Here is a 16,902-nt window from a genome sequence, read left to right as displayed (position 1 = left end):
TGCTTTTCAACAAAACATGACAGATTGTTTGTTTTTTGTAATAAACTGTGGTGGTGGTTTTAAGATTGCAACTGCTGACATGTAATAGAGTAAGTTTCCATGAGAGGATGTGTTTAAGAGTCTCAGAATCTCACAAATACTCATGGCTGTGAGCACCTGAACGTGCCATGAAAACTTTACAGTTTGACCGGGGATTGTGGGATACTCGGGGGGGAGGGGGGCGCAATGATGACGATAATGTTCCCTAAATTCAGACAAAATGGTCTGCATCTGAAGGAAGTAGGACAGGCTCAGAAACACATACATGAGGTAAATTCACAGTTAAAGGAACGGTTTGTTACAATTAGGGGAATCTATTGGTATTGTTTTCTATAATCACCTGAAAATATGAATCGTTGTGTTTTCGTTACCTTAGAGTGAGTCGTTCATATCTACATAGGGAGCAGCAGGTCCTCTTCACAGAGACCACCATGTTGCACCGCCATGTTTCTACAGTAGCCCAGAACGGACAAACCACTTCCTGCTTGTGCCAGAGTCGATAGTATTAATTGTTCTGAAGTTAACCCCTGTCACTCTACAGCCTAGTTGCCAGGAAAAAAAATGATGTTTCTGCAAACCAGGGATACGTTAAATTGCGACGTTTTTGCATTTGGTCAGAGCGAGTGACGTAGTTTAAATAGTGAAAAACTTTTGGCACATGGAAGACAGACATGTGATTTAAAAGATGGGAGAGTAAAGTTTGATCTTTGTAATGTTGCAGAAATTCAGAGTTTCTCAACACACCTGCTCTTCTGTGTAATGAGAAAGATTTGAAGCTATGGATAAAAAAAAGATACTGGCCTAAAACAAACTAAATCGGCCTGGAGGCACAAACTAAAACATCAACTAGTCCTGTGAGTATCAAGTGTCGTGATCAGATGTCACATCAATCAGCGCGGACGTCAAGCAATTATTTATCTTTGTGATGCATCGCCCAACACACTGTAGATTAACGGATTATGATGTGTTTGGATTTTGCCAAATGTCAAGATAATACCAGCCAGCTGTATTGTCCACTGATGATAAATCCTACACATACAGTAAACCAGGGGTTCCCAACCTGTGGGCAGGGACCCCCTAAAAGGTCACAAGATGACAAACATACATCATTTCTTCCACACAAATATATATTTTACTTTTCTCTAATACTCTCTAATAGGTCGGCTCTGGGGACGTGGAACGTCACCTCTCTGTGGGGGAAGAAGCCGGAGCTTGTGCGGGAGGTGGAGCGTTATCAGTTAGATCAGGTAGGGCTTACCTCTACGCACAGCCTTGGTTCTAGAACCGTAGTCCTGGATAGGGGTTGAACTCTATTCTTCTCTGGAGTTGCTCATGGTGTGAGGCGCCGGGCGGGTGTGGGGATACTCACAAATCCCTGGCTGAATGCCGCTACATTGGAGTTTACCCCGGTGGACGAGAGGGTCGCCTTCCTACGCCTTCGGGTTATGGGGGGTGAAAAACTCTGACTGTTGTCTGTGCATATGCATCTACCAGCAGTTCGGAGTATTCGACCTTCTTGGAGACCCTGAATGGAGTCCTGCATGGGGCTCCAGTAGGGGACTCCATAGTTCTACTGTGAGACTTCAACGCGCACATGGGCAACGATGGAGGCACCTAGAGAGGCGTGATTTGTAAGAATGGCCTCCCTGATCTAAACCCGAGTGGTCGTTTGTTACTGGACTTCTGTGCTAGTCATGTACTGTCCATACCAAACACCATGTTCGAACAAAAGGATGCTCATAAGTGTGCATGGTACCAGAGCACCCTAGGCCGAAGGTCGATGATCGATTTTGTAATCGTATCGTCTGATCTGAGGCCGCATGTTTTGGACACTCGGCTGAACAAGGGCTGGAGCTGTCAACCGATCACCATCTTTTGGTGAGTTGGGTCAGAGGGTGGGGGAAGACTCTGGTAAGCCCAAACGGTGAGTGCGGATGAACTGGGAGGAGGCCCATGTCTGAGAGATCTTCAACTCACACCTCCGGCGGAGGGCATCCCTGTGGAGGTTGGGGGCATTGAACTCGAGTGGGCGATGTTCAAAGCTTCCATTGCTGAAGCTGTGGCGGTAAGCTGTGGTCTAAGGTCTTGGGTGCCTCAAGGGGCGGCAACCCTCGAACACCGTGGTGGACACCGGTGGTCAGGGAAGCCGTCCGACTGAAGAAGGAGGCCTTCCGGGATATGTTATCTTGGAGGACTCCGGAGGCAGTTGCAAGGTACCGACAGGCCCGAAGGAAAGCAGCCACTGCTGTGAAGGAGGCAAAACAAGGCGGTGTGGGAGGAGTTCGGAGCAGCCATGGAGAAGGACTTTCGGTCGGCACCAAGGTGCTTCTGGAAAACCGTCCGGCACCTCAGGAAGGGGAAACGGGGAACCATCCAAGCTGTGTACAGTAAGGATGGGACACTGTTGATCTCAACTGAGGAGGTAATCGGGCGGTGGAAGGAGCACTTTGAGGAACTCCTAAATCCGACTAATACGCCCTCTATTGTAGAGGCAGAGCTGGAAGCTGACGGGGGACCATCATCAATTACCCTGGTGGAAGTCACTGAGGTAGTCAAACAACTCCACAGTGGCAAAGCCCCGGGGATTGATGAGACCCGTCCAGAAATGCTGAAAGCTTTGGGTGTGGAGGGGCTGTCTTGGATGACACGTCTCTTCAACATTGTGTGGAAGTCGGTGACAGTGCCTAAGGAGTGGCAGACCGAGGTGGTGGTTCCCCTGTTCAAAAAGGGGGACCAGAGAGTGTGTGCCAATTACAGGGGTATCACACTACTCAGCCTCCGTGGTAGTCTACTCCAAGGTGCTGGAAAGGAGGGTTCAGCCGATAGTCGAACCTTGGATCGAAGAGGAACAATGCGGATTTCATCCTGGCCGTGGAACAACGGACCAGCTCTTCACTCTCGCAAGGATCCCGGGGGGGGCCCGGGAATATGCCTATCCAGTCTACATGTGTTTTGTGGACTTGGAGAAGGCATATGACCGGGTCCCCCGGGAAATACTGTGGGGACTGTGCATTCGCTTTACCGCACCGTTGTGACAAAAAGAGAGCTGAGCCGGAAGGCAAAGCTCTCGGTCTACCGGTCAATCTTCGTTCCTTCTCTCACCTATGGTCATGAGGGTTGGGTCATGACCCAAAGAACTAGATCGCGGGTACAAGCGGCCGAAATGGGTTTCTTCAAGAGGGTGGCTGGCGTCTCCCTTAGAGTTAGGATGAAAAGCTCAGTCATCCGTGAGGGACTTAGTAGAGCCGCTACTCCTTTGCGTTGAAAGGAGTCAGCTAAGGTGGTTCGGGCATCTAGTAAGGATGCCCCTAGGGCGCCTCCCTTGGGAGGTGTTCCAGGCATGACCAGCTGGGAGGAGACCACGGGGAAGACTCAGGACTAGGTGGAGAGATTATATCTCCACACTGGGAACGCCTTGGGATCCCCCAGTCAGAGCTGGTTAATGTGGCCCGGGAACAGGAAGTTTGGGGTCCCCTGCTGGAGCTGTTTCCCCCCCGACCCGACCCTGGATAAGAGGTTGAAGATGAGTGGTGAGTGAGTGACTTTTCTCTAATAATGTGTACTTTCCTGTGGAATATTAGATCGCTTTTAGCTTTTCTGGCCTCTAACGATTATTTAAAATATTAAAATTGTTTAAGCAAAACAATTTGTCACCTCTCTATATACATTAAATCTGTGACAAGGGGTCACAAGTGTGTGTTGCTTCACTTTATACCCAGATAACAAGACTACACTATCATTTTGTGTCAGATATTTTGTGTCAGATTTGGCCAATGTCATGTAGTCTGATCTGATTAATGTGACAAGAGCCAAAATGATATAAACAGAATAAACACAAAATGAAACATCTTTCCACATTTTATTGATTTACTCATTCAGGTCCAATGTGAAGCATACAGCAGGAGTTCATCTTTAGTGCCTATTGGTGACAACTTCACAATAAAAGTCCAGCAGAAAGATAGATAATTATATATTCTATTATATATTTAAGTATTTTCAAGGGCCCTGAAGTAACAGTTAGTGCATTTGGGTGAGAGAGAGAGTGCAACATTAATAGAACATTACATTATCGAGACACAGAACAACCTGGGGTGACTGATCCTCAAACTAACTGCTGAAACTTTACTGATACTAACGTTTCTTATTATTCACATACGTGAACATCAGCAGTTTTCTTTTATGAGGAGGACATGAAGTCAATTGCTTGCCTCAAATCATATTTCTTTTATCTCGTTTGTCACCACTTCTACATCTCAAATAAAGAAAGTAAAACAGGAAAATAAAGTCATCTGAAAAATTCATTAAATCAGATGAAAACATGAGGAGCTACTGTAAAATGACACAAGATATTTGCTTTGAAGTCAACACAAACAATCAAGTTGAAAGACATTTGATACTGTAACCAAGCACTGTTAGAAACTGACCTAAGAAATAGAAATATAGTAGTTTGACTCCCATAAATGACAGAAAAACACAACACAAACATACAGAAATTTACTTTGAATTAATTCTACCGCCTTATATTGGCCTCATTTTATTTAGCAAAATAAAACCTCCTCTGTCTGTGGGTCAGTCAGCCCAGTTCGAGAACACATGGTGACAATCTAAAGGCCCGGGTGTGTTTCATTGGGCCCGATGGAGCCGTGTCCTGCGTCTGTTATGCGCGTGCGTTGATGATGTCGACAAACTCTGGTTTGAGAGAGGCTCCGCCCACCAAGAAGCCGTCCACGTCGCTCTGAGACGCCAGCTCTCTGCAGTTAGTCGCCGTTACTGAACCTGGAGGACGGAGAGAGAGAAATAAGGTGATATTAATATGTCGGAAGTTAAACAAATCAGATCCAACCTTCTGTATAAAACAGTTACAGAATATAAAAAATACATAATGGTAGTCCCATTTACTTTATAAAATTCTACTTTTGTCCCACGAGTTTTACTATTTCAGTTTGATGTACTCACTAAAATATCTGTAACATTGAGCTGTAGGGATGTCACGATACCAGAAATCTAGTAGTCGATACCAATAATAGTGAAATTCCACGACTCTTGATACCAACATGATACCACGGTAGAAAACAAAAACAATAAATCCCATGTACTTCAACATACAGTACACTCCTTTCTTACTGTTTGCAGCTGTTTTTTGAGAATTTATAAGTAATCCTTGATGATCCGCCTCAAGTTTATTGCCAAAAACTAAATTTTAAAAGATTACATTTGAACACATCATGATAACGTTATTATTACCTCCGCCTAGGCTGAAGGCCTAGGAAGGAGGTCATGTTTTCACCGGCGTTGGTTTGTTGGTTTGTTTGTTTGTCTGTTAGCAGGATTACTCCAAAAGTTCGCGATGGATTTGAATGAAATCTTTTGGAGGGGTGGGGTGTGGCACAATGAATAATCCATTAGCTTTTGGTGAGGATCCGGATCATGATCTGGATTCAGGAATTTTTTTAAGGATTCTGATCACCCTGAGCATTAAGACCACCGGGTATAACATATGCGCAGTGGAGCTGATGACGCGTTGATGACGCGTGACCCCGCCTCCATCTGAGAGCAGAGAGATACGTGTGTGGATGACACATAGTGTAACGTTCTACAGACATAACAAGGCTGCTGGATGAGAGAGGCATCCGCCGACACGTTACACGGACACACACCGTGTTAATAACAAGCCGACCACCTCACGGTACCGCCAGCTGTGAGCTGTGATCTGTGATCTGTTTTTAAAGACACGCGTTGGCGGAGGTCTGCGCTCTCCGAGTGAAATTCTAGTTTAATTATTATTTCGCCAATTTTTACTGAATAGAGCTTGAACGCATCAAAATGTAGTCTCTTATCTCCTTCAGCAACACTGGACCATCCTTTACCAAAGGAAAGGAGATAATGGCGTCCCACAATTCATTGCGGCAGCATCATTTAAAGCGATGCACGTCAATAACATCGCTGTTGCATAATTACGGAGTCTAGTGTAAGTGCAGTTGGATTCTCTGAGCACCACGGTTGTCTTTTCCTAAATCCTTCTGAATTCTCCTTCTCATCTTTCCTTGACCTCATGACGTTTTCCATCGAGGTCAAGGAAAAGTAGTTAGGAAAAGACGTTAGGACGTCATTTTGTTAGGTTATTCAACCGCAGATCATGTGATCAGTGGAGCTCATCAGGGCTCACCACCCTTGATCAAAACTGAACAAATCTTGAAACCTTACCAGAGTAGGGTTATGGTGCTGGTACATACGAGTAGCAAAGAAAATCAAAAATCTTCCCAGGTACACGCAGGAGACAACCCCTAGGAAGTCACCAAGTCGAAAATGTTCAAATCATACACACAGCTCTAAAGGTGCAGTGTGTAGGATTTAGCGGCATCTAGCAGTGAGGTTGGAGATTGCAACCAACTGAAACTTCTACTGTGTGCCGAGCGTGTCGCAGAACTACAGTGGTCGACGTGAAAATGTGAATATCCCTCTCCAGAGCCAGAGTTTGAGTTTGTCCGTTCTGGGCTACTGTAGAAACATGGCGGACTCTGTGAAGAGGACCCGCTCCCTATGTAGGTATAAATGGCTCCGTCTAAACTACAAAAAAAATAGAATTATAATCAGGTGATTATAGAAAACATATTCCATTCCTGCCAATAGATCCCCCTAAATGCTACACACTGTTCCTTTAAAAGGTAAAACTGCCAAAAATCATCACTGACCTCCGTAGATGATGCGCACAGAGTCGGCCACGTCGTCTGAGACGTTGGCTCGGAGCCACGCCCTCAGCTTCTCATGGACCTCCTGAGCCTGGACACACACATGCACAATATAATTGTGAATTTTACAGAATTTATGTACAGTGTTTCATGCCTGTATGACCAAACAATCTACACGTAACACTACACACTTTCAAATCTTTTAACATAAATAAAACTTCATCTTACAGTTTGTTAGTTGAGTTAGTTTATCTGGAATATGTCACAGATAAGGAGCATAATCCTTTACTTTTGGTCAAAACAACCAGATTTCAAGAAACAATGTTTTGAGCTGACACCAGCTGAATGTCAGCCTGCAGGTGTGAGTATATTGTGGGTTGTGGAGGTGAAAATACTGGCAGCCAGCTGAGTTTATACCAGAGAAATTGGATCTGCAGGACACTGAACACACCCGCTGGTACTGTATGGTCCAGTACAGAAAGGCTATTACTATAAAAAAATAATACACATTAAAGGTTATACTGTAATACTAAAATAATGATAACATTTTTTAATAATAAAATAAAAAATAATAAAACATAATAATATATAAAATTAAAATTAAACATTTCAAAAAAATGGCCAAAAATAAAAAGCAAACAATAAAATAACCTAGTGTATATATATATATATACTGTATATAACCTGGTATTTAATGGTAATCACCTGCCTTCAGGTCAGTGTTGTGTCAAATTAATTGATAGTAAATTGCTGTAGTTTGGCTGCCTGACTGAACATAACAGAATGTTAACAGAGGGCTAACAGAAGGTTAAAAGAAGGTTAACAGAAGGTTAACAGAGGGTTAACAGAAGGTTAACAGAGGGTTAACAGAGGGTTAACAGAAGGTTAACAGAAGGTTAACAGAGGGTTAACAGAGGGTTAACAGAGGGTTAACAGAGGGTTAACAGAAGGTTAACAGAGGGTTAACAGAGGGTTAACAGAAGGTTAACAGAAGGTTAACAGAGGGTTAACAGAGGGTTAACAGAAGGTTAACAGAGGGAGGAGTCACTGTTACCTGTTCAGGTGAAGCCGTTTTGCCCGTGCCGATGGCCCACACAGGTTCATATGCCAGCACCACTTTCCCCCAGTCCTTCACGTTCTCTGGGACACATAAACCAATATTTATACACCAAATATTTAACATGATGATGTAGCCATGCAAACACTGATACTAAGGTAAAATACCCCAAAATCACAGAGCAACAACAGAAGGGAAACATTTGCACTAAGCATTTGTCCTAACAGATTCACATTAAATAACATAAAAGATATATCTATATATTTCAGACGGAGAAGCATCCTGAAGGCAGAGCAGCGCTGCAAAGATCCATCACTTCTGTAACTTGTTTTCTGAAAATCCTGCATGAACAGAGGAGCAAGACAACAGCAGAGACCACTGACCTATTTGCATTTTAAATCAGCGCGTAGCCTACTTTGAGTGCAGAAGTAGGCTGCATGAGGCAAAGATGTAAGATCATCAATAAAATACTATAAAGTGGTAGTTTGTTCTACATGAGGACTGAAAAGCCGGCCACAGAAATGAGACTATTACTGTTGTATGTGTTGTTGATGTTCAGCAGTCCCACGGTAACGGAGAAGTCACCTCATATCTTGATCATTTTTAATAAGTTTCAACTAAAGAATGGAGAAAAATACGGACGTATTTTCATCAGTGTGTAAGAAAAATCAGTGATCAGCAGGAAAACAGTAACGCCGGCGACAAAAGAGAAGATCCACAAGACCAACAATGTCATAATACCAAAAAAAATAAAAAATGATATATTGTACATAGTTAAAAAAAATAAGAAAAAAGGGAATAATGAACAAAAAAGAAAATATTTAAAGAAAAACACATAAAATAATAAAATGAAATTGTAAAAAAAAGTTTCTTTTATTTACCTGCGATGACCTGTGTCTGAGCGTAGACGACTTCTTCGGTGGTGCCCGCCTCCCGCTCCTCCAGCTTCTCCCCGATGCAGGCGATCACACCCAGATCGCTCTCCAGAGCGTGAGCCACCTGAGGGTCAACCACAGACTCTTTACCTGACGTGTGTGCATCATATTGCCACAGACAGGTTTGAATTCACTGAATGCTGATTTAGTGGAGCCTCTAAATCTGGGGAATTACTCCATTAATGTGGTGACATCAAATAAATCTGCACAACACTACCGTGGTGTTTGTACAGGATTTGACATATTTACTGATGTTGTGCAACTTTTGCCAAGAACTACATCCAGAAACTCCCACAAATAGCCACTGAAAAAAGGTTAATTGTAATCTAGACGACTAAAAACCAAATTGAGGGAGCGCTTGGTGTGTGGATCTATCAGTTTAAAGAGCGCTGAACAGACGCGCGTCTCGGCTGCGTCTCTTCTAGAGAATAGAGGTCTCGCCTATTTTTGACGCGTGCCGCACGCGTCTCACAGCAGCAACAGGCAGTGAAAGTGATCTATCGACTGTATATTAACATAATATCAGCTAGATTAATTCAGTTTACATGTCTAGACATCTGTAAAATATGTCACGGACAGTGAAAGTGATCTATTGAGTGTATATTGACATCATACCAGCAAGATCAGAACAGTTTCGATGTCTATCTGTAGAATATGATACGAAGATGAAAAAAAAGTAAAGACGTATTTTTAAATCAACACTTCCTGCATTCATTTCAAAGTAAAACATTTTTTTCTCACGTGCAAGCGGTTTTATCTGTAGGCAGAATTCCTTCATTTGTTAACACAAGGCTTTTATTCTGAAATATGTGCCGGACTGTTCTAGAACATGCAGTGACTTGGAGAGCTCCATGAATGAATATAGTACGGAGTTTTAATTGTGGATTATTACTATTATTTACAAATTACCAAACGTTTCTGGACCTTTCTCGGTCTAAAATAAATATAAATGATATTTATAATGAAATGAAATGGCCATTAAAAGGCAAACTCTATGTAATAAGAAAGGGCTGACAGCAGCAGCTGCAGCAGCAGAAACGCAGCAGACAAGCAGCTGAAATGCAGCTGGTGTGAACGCCCGATGCGTGAATCACGCAGCCACCACGCCACTGCCCCAATGGCTCCATATTACAGCTGCCGTCTGCAGCGTTCTCCCTTAATACTGGACTAGTTTCAGAAATTGTTGTCCCCATTAGTCAGTGCGCAGACCTCCGCGATTACGCGGTACGATTACCCCCCCTCTCCGTTCAGCTTGCGCCATCATCCACGTGTATTTTTGTTTATGATGAGATCAGCTGTACGTAGCGGAGGATCGTAAAACACTTCATTCAAACTGGACAGAAACAAAATAAAACTCACCTAAACCGTCGTCGTTACTCTTTCCAACAATCACCAAGTGTGCTTTGGTCCAACTCAACTGTAATTTCACCGAGTTTAACGTGAAAAAACGCAGAATCTACAGTTAATAAGTTAATGTTCTGGCTGATCGGAATCTTTAAAAAAATTCTTGAATCCGGATCATGATCCGGATCGCCACCAAAATCTAATTGATTGTTCACTGGGCCAAATCCCACCCTTCCAAAATATTTCATTCAAATCCATCACAGACTTTTGGAGTAATCCTGCTAACAGACAAACCAACAAACAAACCAACAAACCAACGTCGGTGAAAACATAACCTCCTTCCTAGCACTGCGGCCTTGGCGGAGGTAATAAGGTTAAAAAATAGTGAAAAATCAAATTTAGCCACAGTTTTTAACCTTTTAATCATAAGCTAGTAAATTGAAAAATCATGCCGGTTTAGGCTTCAGTGTACTTTCACATCCATCCTGTAGGCCGGACAAAACGTAGACGAGACTGGAGACTGAAAAAATGAGGACCTGCAACTTGACGTGGACTCGTCTAACTTGACGGTGGAGGCATAAAACTGAAGAGACTCAGAACTTCAGATTAATAGTGCAGCTAGCACTAGAATCAAATGAACAAATCCAAATTAAGATTACAGGTATTAACCTTAGTCTTTAAACACAGTCAGTCTACATAAAGGAGTATTTTATAGTTTCTCATATCCAGCGGGTGTAGTTTATTTTCTTCCCTGCAGCCACACCAGTAATTTGGATGTATTTTCCAAAGCTAATGTCAATATTTTCAACCTCCAAGCACAAACATTTTCTGTAGCGAGAGGAAGCGCCTCACCTTCTGACCAATCAGCTCGTCGCTTTCCCCGAAGACGTGACGGCGCTCAGAGTGTCCCAGTATCACCCAGTCTGCCCCGCAGTCCTTTATCATGGCCGGACTGGAGGGACAGGAAACATGTTGAAGTCACAGAAGATCAGGTGATGTATCATAAATTATATCTCCATATCCTCAGTGACACAAAGTTATTTGAATGTCCATCAGCCTGCAGTCTAATTAATAAATAGGATTGTGTTATGAATAATTCATGAGTGCATTCATTCAGTGGGTGAGATACCTGATCTCCCCTGTAAACGCTCCCTTGGCCACCTTGTAACAGTTCTGGGCGGCGACACCGATCCTGAGATCCAGACTGGACCGAGCGAAGTCCAGGTAGATGGAGGGGGCTCCGCACACCACCTCTGAAAAATAGTTCATCGGAACTTTTTCTATTTCTGTTTGCACTTTCTATCTTTTCTTCATTAACCCTACCAGTCCCACGTTGATGCCAGTGTCCCCTCCCACTGTTCCCATCATCATCAACAGTCCTCTTCCTTTACAAGCAGAAGTTAACCATCATGCAAGGTTGTAAATTCTCTGTGCATGTTGATTTGTGTTTCCTAAATTCTACATTTATTTACATTTAATTCATCCGAAACCTTCAATGCAACTAAACTCGTCCTGCCTCCTCCTGCAAAAGAAAAGGTGAAACACATTGACTGTGTGAAAAACACGCCTTTTTGGCCCTGAGCTGAGAAGGTTAATTTAATTCAATTTAATTGGGTTACATTTATTTTCAGTAGAGTTCCATCACTAATGGCTGCAGTGTGGCTGTAAAAGCAGGACTACCTTTAAAGGTCCCATATCGTGCTCATTTTCAGGTTCATACTTGTATTTTGTGTTTCTACTAGAACATGTTTACATGCTGTAATGTTAAAAAATAAACTTTATTTTCCTCATAATGTCTGCCTGAATATACCTGTATTTACCCTCTGTCTGAAACGCTCCGTTTTAGTGCATTTCAACGGAATTGCAACAGAATTGCGTCGCCTGGCAACAGTTTGGGTCCATGTTTACTTCCTGTCAGCTGATGTCATTCACATACACTGCAACAAGAAATAAACTGGGACCCATTTAGAATGTTTACGTTTAAAACCGTGCAATGGCCTAAATATTGTATATTTGTGACATCACAAAAGGATAGAAATCCTGACGGCTTGTTTCAAACGCACAATTTCTGAATACGGGCTGTGTGTGTTTCTCCGTATATTGAGCGCTTTGATACTTTCACAGTATTTATATAGGACTTAAACCTACTTTATAATATTAAAGACATGAAAATCGTACTTTTTACAAGATGGGACCTTTAAAGCACCAGAACAGCATGTTTAGGTTCCTGAGTTGAGTTAGTTGATTTCTTCAACCACTATTAGCTGAAGTGCTGATGAGAATGGCCATAAAAATGAAAAAGAAACTTGACAAACAAGTTCACATGGAAATTTATATAAAGAATAAAAACATGCAGTGTGAAAGTCAGGTCAGAATAAAGGCTGTGTATCGGCAAGAATCTGGCGATACAATATACGTATCATGATACAGGGGTAACGATTCAATATATTGTGCTACACTGCATGTTTTTTTACCCCAAACTGCATGTGATTATCATGAAGTGGGCATGTCTGTAAAGGGGAGACTCGTGGGTACCCATAGAACCCATTTTCATTCACATATCTGGAGGTCAGAGGTCAAGAGACCCCTTTGAAAATGGACATGCCAGTTTTTCCTCGCCAAAATGCAGTTTCATTTGATACCAGTAAGTTTACTGCAGCCTGCTGCAATATCCCAAAGATCAAATAGCGGCCAGGTCCGCCGGTGGGCCGTCTGATTCTGAAGAGGTTAATTAATAATCGATAGTGTTTTGGAGAATCAATACAGTATCGCACAACAAGATACTATGATACTCATGTGTATTGATATGTTCAGTCAGGATATAAGCAGTGGTGGAAGAAGTACTCAGATCTTTTACTTACAGTACAGTGAGCACTCTGCGGCTCATGTTACCGCAGTGTGTGCTGTGTTTTTTCTCAATAATAATTTATCATATAATATATTGAATATTTGAGTTTTTTTTCTTCTAAATTTGTGATTTTTTTCTCGTAAATTTACCACGTTAATCTCAGAGAATATTCAACTTTTTTTCGAGTTTTTTTTCTCAGAATATTATCCCCCTCACCTGGCTAGTTTAATATTATTAATATATATATATTAATAATATTAAACTATATATTTTTTTTACCTACAATGGCCCTAATACAGCCCTCATATACATAAATCTGTTTTTATTTCTTTGTTTATTGTTTAAATATTGAGAGTTTCAACCCTTTTGGACCTAAAACAGTTCAAATATATTCAAATGAAACTATCGGAGAAGTTAAGGGGGGAAAGTTTACTTTGGTGGATATATATATATATATATATATATATGAAAGGTATAAAGGGGCCTTAAAACACTGTATTTTTGTAGGGAGGTTTTGTATGGTTATGTAAAATAAAATAAACATGTAGTGGAGTATAAAAGTACAATATTTACGTCTAAAATAACCTACTGTGGAGTATAATTATAAACTTTAAATTTACACTTAAGTAACTGAGTAAATGTATTTAGTTACTCTCCACCACTGAGGATAAGACAAGAACGTCAGAGGCCTTTATGCAACCCATCCTGATCACATGACTCCCAATGCCAGGGGGTCATCTGATCAGCAGCATCATCATCTCCTCTAAGATGGTCTGATTCTATATTGATCACTTTTATTTATTGATCTGTACACCCTGAAACCAGCAGACAGTTCATGTGCAGACAGAGTATAGAAGACGCATTAATAATCAGAGAGTTACCGGTCTGGTCGTGCAGGCTGGCGGTGTTCAGGGTGCTGATCAGCTCCTCCAGACTCGACTTGTTCCCGTTCATCTTCCAGTTTCCTCCCACGAAGAAGCTCCGGAGCGCCATGGCTGGCTGGAGGAGGCGGATACCCGGTGAGGAGGAGGAGGAGGCAGATACCCAGTGAAGAGAGGAGGAGGAGGAGGAGGTGGAGGTCCGGAGGAGGAGGTGGAGGAGGAGGTCCGGAGGAGCACTTCAGCTGCAGGGTGAAGACTCCAGCTGGTGAGTATGTCAGGTGCTGTCGGAAATATCACAACAACCGGCAAAAACCACCCCTCTTCTTCTGGTTTGGGTTTATGAAGAGAGAACAGCTTTATGGAGCTATACCGCCACCTGCTGTTATAATGAAGGATGACATCCCCTCAGTGTTCCCTCTCTACTCTAGACTTCTACTCCTTCACCATATAGCTGAGGGAAATAATACTTTTTACTACTACATTTATAGGATATAAGTTACTAGTTATTTTGCAAAATTGCAAGAGAATAGAAAGCAAATGGATATTGTTTATTATTTATATTATTAGTGTTATTATTATTCATTTCATACAAAAAATATGATTTTTTCCAACTGACCAGTGACATACTGTACTGAAATACTGAAATATATATATAGATTTTTTAATTACACATGTCTTTTTTTTTGTTTACATTATGCCTTAGATTATAATTTTGCTTTTACATTTACTTGTGTGATTTCTCCTTTTATATAAACATATTTTAGGAGCATTGTTGAAGGAACCTGAGACCAAAGATGTTCATTGCTGATGACTGCTTTGCTGGAGTGGACAAATGACAAATAAAGAACCTTGAACTTTGAACCTTTTTGGTCAAGAGCAATAAAAGATTCTACATATAGCATAAACATCATTTTTTATGAATGTATATTCTTTTAATTTTTCTTAATTAAGTTTGACAAGAACAAGTAAATTGATTTTGTGACAGTGACCTTTAGTCTCGTAAGGCAAGAGCCTGGAATGTGTTCAAAATAGGCAGTAAAAAACGTAAAATAAAAATGGTAACGTTATAAGTTTGCCGCAAAGTGCTGTCCCATTTCTATCGATACCATTTCAGGCCCTCGCAGCCTCTTACACACAACCATTTACCAGGTGATGTCAGTCAAGTCCCTGAGGGTTCAGGGCTTAAGGCCTTAGGGGGGACTTTGGGATTGGGTCAAAGTGGGACGGTACTCACCGGCACTTCTACATTTTACTCTTTGGCGTACCCTGACCTTTCTGCCCCTAATAAGCCGTATTAACACGGGGGAGAATCACCCGGTGTCCTCATCACCCAGTATCCACATCACCCTGTATCCTCATCACCCGGTGTCCTCATCACCCGGTGTCCTCATCACCCAGTATCCACATCACCCGGTATTCTAATCTCCGGGTATTTTCATCACCCGGTATCCTCATCACCCGGTGTCCTCATCACCCGGTATCCTCATCACCCGGTATCCTCATCACCCGGTGTCCTCATCACTCGGTGTCCTCATCACTCGGTGCGGTGAAATAATCCAAAATTAAGTCGGTCCAGTTGTCGTAAGATGTAGCACCTCTAACGTGAATTTGATTTAAACTTCGAGCGATGTGTTCCTCACGTGAATTCATCTTGTCAAACCAGCTATCTCCTCTGTCAACCACAATCTGTCATCTGTCAATCAACTCTATTGAGCCGAGTCAATAAACAGCGGTCTTCCGGTAAAAACTTTACGACAACGTTACGTTTAAGAGCTTCAAAACTAGACTCATCATTTGAATTTTACATCGATTCTTACTTTGAATTAAAGCTGAGACTTTATTTATTCAGAAACATATAAAAAAACAAAACAGCCCAAAACACACTTTTTCATGAAAAAATATGTTTTTTTTACAAAAATGGGCTGTCGCGACTTCCACCTCATTTTGATAGAGCGGGTCACTGATATTTATTTTTTTTTGGCCAAAAAATTGTCAAATTTGTATAACATATATAATAATCTAAAAATACTGGAATCAGCCTGTAAAATGTCCATTAATTGTTAGATATTGACATAAACTCCCAGAATGATATAAGTTAAATGTGTGAGTCCGTAAAGACGTCATGGCTTTATAAAGACAGGTGTTTACTCAACATGTCCAATCAATGGAATTTACCACAGATGGACTCCAATCAAGAGAAATGGGAGGCACCTGAGCTCAATGTAAAGTGTCATAGTAAATGGTCTGAATATCAATGTGATATTTAAGATTTGTCTTTTTAATAAATGTGCAAACATTTCTACAATGCTGTTTTTCACTTTGTCATGATGGGGTATTGAGTGTAGATTGATGATGGAAAAATGGAACTCTTTTAGCATAAAGTCGCAACATGAAATGTGGAATCTGAATACTTTGTGAGAGCTCTGTGGACATGATGGTGCAACTATTTGACAGAGGCAAACCTAAAAGATAAACTGGAAGCATCAGCTTGTTGGTGTCCATCTCTTAGAATAAAAAAAGCCACAATTTTTGCACCAACATTTGCGTGTCCTCCCTGCTGTTGTGTGCAGGTGTGAGTCATGCTGCTGATGTGTGTTGACCTCGCAAATGAAACTTCCCTACAGACTAATTTGTCCTCCAGAGCTCAAGAGCTGCACCTGCAGAGGACAAATTTAACTTTCCTATATCTAGAAAATAATTTACTATCGGTGTAATTCTTTCATATCATATTTAATGGGTGGATCCTTTATTTCATTTATATTTATTTTTATATTTTTATATCATCCTGTAGCTTCCCAGTGGTGTTCCTTATCGATTCAAACCTGAACATTCACATTGTGGTTGAAGTATGTTTTAGCGTCAAAATCCTATTTTCACAAGTGCTTCTAAAAACTTTTTCCCACGTGACCTGACGTAGGTTTCTGCATGATGACGTTCTAAACTCAGAAACGAAAGTTTGGAAATTTGTGTTTGGTGGATTATTTCTCTGTTGTTACAATGCTAATGGTCATTGTATTTTACATGGTTGGAAAGCCTGCTTATTTACCTTCACAATGATGTCCAACTTGTAAGGATCATGCATTTGTGGGATGAGTAGCACAGCTGATTA

The 16,902-nt window shown here is 41.5% G+C and overlaps 1 protein-coding gene across 1 annotated transcript; it reads right to left on the bottom strand.

Moving 5' to 3' along the window:
- Positions 1-3,884: 3,884 nt before the first annotated feature.
- Positions 3,885-14,083, bottom strand: tpi1a (triosephosphate isomerase 1a). The gene is made up of 7 exons (XM_037795944.1): positions 13,794-14,083; positions 11,194-11,317; positions 10,917-11,016; positions 8,667-8,784; positions 7,783-7,868; positions 6,732-6,819; positions 3,885-4,815 (listed from the first exon to the last, which is right to left on the bottom strand). Exons 1-7 carry the CDS (start codon positions 13,903-13,905, stop codon positions 4,697-4,699), a joined length of 747 nt encoding a protein of 248 aa, XP_037651872.1. The 5' UTR covers positions 13,906-14,083; the 3' UTR covers positions 3,885-4,696.
- Positions 14,084-16,902: the final 2,819 nt, after the last annotated feature.

This window comes from Sebastes umbrosus, chromosome 15 (genome assembly GCF_015220745.1).
Source record: "Sebastes umbrosus isolate fSebUmb1 chromosome 15, fSebUmb1.pri, whole genome shotgun sequence".
Taxonomy (NCBI): Eukaryota; Metazoa; Chordata; class Actinopteri; order Perciformes; family Sebastidae; genus Sebastes; species Sebastes umbrosus.
Note: the sequence above shows the minus strand (reverse complement) of the source record. Positions and strands in the feature narration are given on the sequence as shown.